Genomic DNA, 6,498 nt, shown 5'->3' with positions numbered 1-6,498 from the left:
TTTATTTTTCACCAAGTTGAGGCAATACAAGTTAAACAATTTCTTTAACATGTTAGCATCCACATTTATTTTGCTAAACATTACTAGCAATTGCATGGTCATATTGTCTCTCAGTTGAAGTACTGAAAATATAATCTGTGGTCCAAAAATTACAATGAAGTTGTGATTTATTCAAAGACTCGTGTTATATCTAAGAGGTAACACATTCAACAATCAAACATTTAGCTCCACAGGCCCTATTAGGCCTGTAAATAATCAACTAGATAACCTTTACAATAAAGCAGGACATTGAATATTGAGATACAACATTTTCAGTCAGAACTCATTAGAGACAATCCTGACATTGCAGACACTAAAGACCCATCAGATTCTGAGCTGCTGACTGCTCCTGTTTGCACATCTGGCTCATCAAAGTGACCTGTATAGTACATATCTGGTGGGTTATAAGGTGGAGAGTCACTGGTCTCGAAGAGACTCGCATCAAAGCCATCAATGTCCTGAAAAACCTCACCAATCACTTTTAAAATTTGATGTGCATAGCGCTCAAAGAATACTGGGATATTGCGCTTAATATATGCCAGGTCAAAAATCTTGTGGCTGTGATTTAAAACAGTATCAATGAGTTCTGTATCAAACCCTGTGCAACCTTTCTGTGAGGTGAATAGATGTGCATTTGCCGGTACCAAACCAGCCATGTATTGCTCAAGTTTTCCCCTGATCAACACTTTATCTTCTGGCTGTACCTCCCTGCATCTACCAGAAACCTCTTCAGGCAACAACTCATAATAAGGCATAGATCCTCCACAACCTTCAGTGGTGCACTTACAGAGAATGTGACAATAGGTGCAACATAAATGTTTTGGTTCAACCCTTGTAGTCTGTTCTTCAAATTTACTGTACAGGGCCTCTCGACAGCAGCCTTTTTTGCATTTAGCTAGGAACTCCTTTACTCCCTCATCTTTCTGTCTATGCTGTTTAACAACATACACTGCAGCATGTGACTGTGAGCCATCTCTGCCTGCCCTGCCTGCTTGCTGAACAATCGATTCAACATCATCTGGTACACCATACATGATGACATGAGATACTGTACGGACATTTAAACCCAACCCAAGAGCAGTAGTTGCGACAATTACTCTGCAATTCCCCTCCCCACTTAGAGATGACAGCAGTCTGGTTTTGTCCTCTGCATGTGTGTGGCTGTGAAACATTCCTATCAGTAGGTTTTCAGGCCTTTGTTCAGGGTCCCTATCAACGTATGCATCCTCATCAAGCAAACTTAAGAAATAATTAAAAACTCTAGCAAGCGTCTTAATTTGTCGACAGTAGATGAGGATGTGGGACATGGAGAGTCCCTTGGTTTTAACCTCCTTCACAACCCAATCCAGGGACTCCAGCGTTTCGTCAGAGACTGAGACCACTCCGATTCTGATGTTAGTGCGGTTAGGGCTGACCGTCACAGTTGTCGTATTGACGTTGTCCATGTGCAGCTGTTTCTTCACCCTGGCTCTAGAGTCGACATCCGCTGATGCAGTCAGTGCCAACACAGGTGTTTCTGTAAATAGAAATGAATGCATTATGTTAGCCTCTATTGTAAAACAGCAATATATTTCAGACACAGCTTTTAGTATTATCTAAAACAGACATTAAGACTATGATATGTAGGATATATATGTATGGACGCCAAAACAATCTCTATACGCAACTATTTTCTACAGGCTAACTCCCAAAGATGTAAAGATTATCTTTGTGTTTAAATCAGCAACATAGCTCTATGTATGCAACATGCCTGAATAGTACATTTACACATGTAACAATGGGAAGCCATATGTTATCAGTTATTTGTGTGTGAGTGGCTGTCCTACAGGTGACTAGGTAAACAAAGAAAATGCAAAAAGGGTTGACACCCAAACAGGCCTTCCCATTTTGTGTATGTATGGTTGATGTCTGATGTTTGAATCGTTTCACCCAATTAAGACACACAAGGTAAACAAAGACATGAGAAAACCCTTTGTCTACTCAGGTACAGCTGTTTTTCTTCTTTAAAACGCTGATTTGCCATTTACAGTAAACTCTAGTCACAAATCACGACAATTTGGTATTCTTTAAAATATTTTAAATGTATAATGTAGATTACTGACCTTCTTTGACAAGTGATCGTAGGTCACCCAACTTGGAAAAGCTCTCCCTGAATGCAGCTGCTTCCCTTTTCTTGGACAGCCCCCTGGAAAAGAACAGAACAGGACATTAGAACGCTTTGTACAACATGTATCTGCTTGCTGTTCTATCAAGAAAATGCATAGCACAAAGCGGGTGATTAAACGTCTGTGTTTTGTTTGCGAAACGGCAGACACAGGGCTAATGTTAAAACAAATAAGAAGAAACAGTAAAGCACAGCCGTATATATGTCGTTGTAGTTTTGTTTATAATAGTAGGCCTATGGGTATGAAGGCACACCCAAAAAGGAGATAAGAGCTTGCCCAGGAGCCAAACTAATGGAAATAGCATAAAGGTATCAACAAGCCCACAGCGTGGCTCGAAGCGACACGTTTGTGAGCTTGAAGATCAGCGGTTTTCACTTAACAATTGCTTGGAAAAAGTGTTTTACATGAAACGACACTGGTACCAATACAACTGAAATACAAATACAACAGCTCGTCGTCGCATCTCAGATGAAAAGGAGGCGAACATTTGTAAGCCTAGGCCAGAGTTATGACTGTCGTTGTTTGCTTATATACTTCTACACAATACACAGACGTTAGCCATGCGAATATTTAGCTATTAACTCTTACCATCCGTATGTAAGATGAACTTCATCGACGCAGATCCCCATTAAATTGTCCTTGAATACCTCCGAAGACAACATGTCTCTCCATTTTTTATTTAGCAGCCAAGACTCCGGGCTACCAAAGATGAGCTGTCCACGTCCACTGAGGATATCGTCGTCTTTGCTCTTTCCAAGCCGAAAGGCAGTAAGTCCGAGGCTGGTGGCTTCTCTGATCTGCTCGTCCATCAAAGCGTCCAATGGAGAAACGACGACAACGACTGGGTTTTGATAAAGTCCTAACTTCTTTGCAACGAGCGGGGCTATTTGATAAATTAAACTTTTACCAAATCCAGTTGGAAGGACGGCAAATACATCTTTCTTTTCTACAAAAGCTTTAAGAGCAATTGTTTGTTCTTGTTTTAGAAAAGTTATATTTTCCAAATTGCTAACCACGGAACCGATTGCAGCATCCAAATCCATGGTCTGTGTTGTGTTCATGTGTTGTTGTTGTGAGAGAAGAACTACAAGTCCATTGTTTTTTACGTCATTTCCCCAAACCAAGCCTACTTAGGCTTGCCGGACCCGCCCCAAACCACGTGCCCCAAGCATACAACCCTGATTGGCCCATTCAAAGCGCCCGCTCTAAAGGCGCCTTCGAAATAGATTAAAATACGTGCAGCTTCAGTCCACACTACAAACCACCCACCAGCAGGGGGGGGTGATGTGCGGACTGAAGTGTCAGGCTATCTAATCATGAGTATCATACAGTCTAGGAGAGTATCTAATCATGAGTATCATACAGTCTAGGAGAGTATCTAATCATGAGTATCTGACATACAGTCTAGGAGAGTATCTAATCATGAGTATCATACAGTCTAGGAGAGTATCTAATCATGAGTATCATACAGTCTAGGAGAGTATCTAATCATGAGTATCATACAGTCTAGGAGAGTATCTAATCATGAGTATCTGACATACAGTCTAGGAGAGTATCTAATCATGAGTATCATACAGTCTAGGAGAGTATCTAATCATGAGTATCTGACATACAGTCTAGGAGAGTATCTAATCATGAGTATCATACAGTCTAGGAGAGTATCTAATCATGAGTATCTGACATACAGTCTAGGAGAGTATCTAATCATGAGTATCTGACATACAGTCTAGGAGAGTATCTAATCATGAGTATCATACAGTCTAGGAGAGTATCTAATCATGAGTATCATACAGTCTAGGAGAGTATCTAATCATGAGTATCTGACATACAGTCTAGGAGAGTATCTAATCATGAGTATCATACAGTCTAGGAGAGTATCTAATCATGAGTATCATACAGTCTAGGAGAGTATCTAATCATGAGTATCATACAGTCTAGGAGAGTATCTAATCATGAGTATCATACAGTCTAGGAGAGTATCTAATCATGAGTATCTGACATACAGTCTAGGAGAGTATCTAATCATGAGTATCATACAGTCTAGGAGAGTATCTAATCATGAGTATCATACAGTCTAGGAGAGTATCTAATCATGAGTATCATACAGTCTAGGAGAGTATCTAATCATGAGTATCTGACATACAGTCTAGGAGAGTATCTAATCATGAGTATCATACAGTCTAGGAGAGTATCTAATCATGAGTATCATACAGTCTAGGAGAGTATCTAATCATGAGTATCATACAGTCTAGGAGAGTATCTAATCATGAGTATCATACAGTCTAGGAGAGTATCTAATCATGAGTATCTGACATACAGTCTAGGAGAGTATCTAATCATGAGTATCATACAGTCTAGGAGAGTATCTAATCATGAGTATCATACAGTCTAGGAGAGTATCTAATCATGAGTATCATACAGTCTAGGAGAGTATCTAATCATGAGTATCATACAGTCTGAGAGAGTATCTAATCATGAGTATCATACAGTCTGGGAGAGTATCTAATCATGAGTATCATACAGTCTAGGAGAGTATCTAATCATGAGTATCATACAGTCTAGGAGAGTATCTAATCATGAGTATCATACAGTCTAGGAGAGTATCTAATCATGAGTATCTGACATACAGTCTAGGAGAGTATCTAATCATGAGTATCATACAGTCTAGGAGAGTATCTAAAGAGTATCTGACATGAGAATCAATAAAGCGGATATGAAGCCTCCTCTCCACTTCGTGCACATTTATCCTAAAATAAATCATAAGCATATTTAGCTTGCTGCTTGGCATAAATCATATTTTAGAATATATTTTCGTGAACAGAAATGCCAGCTTCTGTTACTGTTGGATTGTGGGAGGTGTAGTTCCAGACTCTGTATAACATTCAGATAGCTTCTGTTACTGTTGGATTGTGGGAGGTGTAGTTCTAGACTCTGTATAACATTCAGACTAAGCTTCCAGACAGTCCGCTCAGAGAGTGGGCGTGGTCTATGGGCTGGAGCCAGGCTAGCATTCAGAGATTGTGTAATAGTTGTGAGGCTACGTGAGACTACTGAGCATTCAACCCCAGATAAAACTGTAAGCTTTGAGGTGAATACAATGCATAACTTGGAAACCGGTTTTAACGTAATACCACCCCTGCTCTGTCTGTTCCTGCTTTGAGGTGTGTGTGAGAGTTTGTGTGTGAGTGAATAGTAAATGGTGCATTTACATAGCTCCTTTATTCAAGGTGCATTACAGAGATTGTGCATTACATTCACCCATTCACACACATTCAGGAATTAACATTCAGGAAACCATGCAAGGCACCAACCTGCTCATCAGGAGCAGTTGTGGTTCAGAGTCTTGCTCAAGGACTCTTCAACACTAGCCCTGAATACAGGACTCTCATATACATGAGAGTCCTGGTGCCGCCTCAACATGAGGAGTAGTGGGCAATCGAGCCCTTAACGGTTTGAGCTAGGAACGTCAGATTTCAAAAATAAAGTGCTTACCTAAGCCAACTTTGATAACAATTTGACGCCGCACAACGTTCATTACACGCCGCTACCGGATTGTTGAATAAAAAGCATTTTTGTCCGAAATTATTTTGCTTAACATAGGACGTCCGCCTCTAGTGGACAGTCGCGTCATCTCCGGTTGATCATTGTAGTGAACGGAGATGATGCGATGACGCGACTGTCCACTAGAGGCGGACGTCCTATGTTAAGCAAAATAATTTCGGACAAAAATGCGTTTTATTCAACAACCGGGGAGCGGCGTGTAATGAACGTTGTGCGGCGTCAAATCGTTAGCAAAGTTGGCTTGGGTAAGCAGTTTATTTTTGAAATCTGACGTTCCTAGCTCAAACCGTTAAGGGCTCGATTGCCCACTACTCCTCATGTTGAGGCGGCACCAGGACTCTCATGTATATGAGAGTCCTGTATTCAGGGCTACTTCAACACTGACTCTGGGGTAGCCCGGGATCGAACTGGGAACCTCCCTCCCGGTTGCTTGTGACGTAGTGACGTGGCCGCTCTACCCCTGAGCCACTGCCGCCCCGCTGGTTAGAGCAGATCAGGTCATTTCCCATAAATGATGGTGACTCAACAGGAAGTGAAAGCCTATGTCAGGAGTAGGCATCCTTGGGCACGGTGCCAACCTTGGCACAGGGAGGCTGATAACTAATCACTGATCATTGATCACTGATCACTGATCACTGGCATAAGAGAGAGAACATAAAATAAATCTTTAGTCTGTTAAATAAAGTCTGCTCACATCGATATACAAATGACATCCTGTAAGATGAGGGTGTGT

General features: G+C 41.1%; 1 protein-coding gene across 1 annotated transcript in view; it reads right to left on the bottom strand.

Moving 5' to 3' along the window:
• Nucleotides 1-352: 352 nt before the first annotated feature.
• The window catches only part of LOC308293217 (protein NLRC3-like), a gene marked incomplete at both ends in the record, with an annotated part of 47,267 nt that continues 41,121 nt past the window's right edge, over nt 353-6,498 (bottom strand). Inside the window, 3 exons of the mRNA XM_080735653.1 lie at nt 353-433; nt 1,368-1,555; nt 2,142-2,224. Coding sequence (XP_080591779.1) covers nt 353-433; nt 1,368-1,555; nt 2,142-2,224 — 352 coding nt within the window. The remainder of the gene's footprint in view (nt 434-1,367; nt 1,556-2,141; nt 2,225-6,498) is intronic.

This window comes from Nannobrachium achirus (genome assembly GCF_963921795.1).
Source record: "Nannobrachium achirus genome assembly, chromosome: 10".
Classification (NCBI taxonomy): Eukaryota; Metazoa; Chordata; class Actinopteri; order Myctophiformes; family Myctophidae; genus Nannobrachium; species Nannobrachium achirus.
This window is presented reverse-complemented; position numbering and strand designations above follow the sequence as displayed.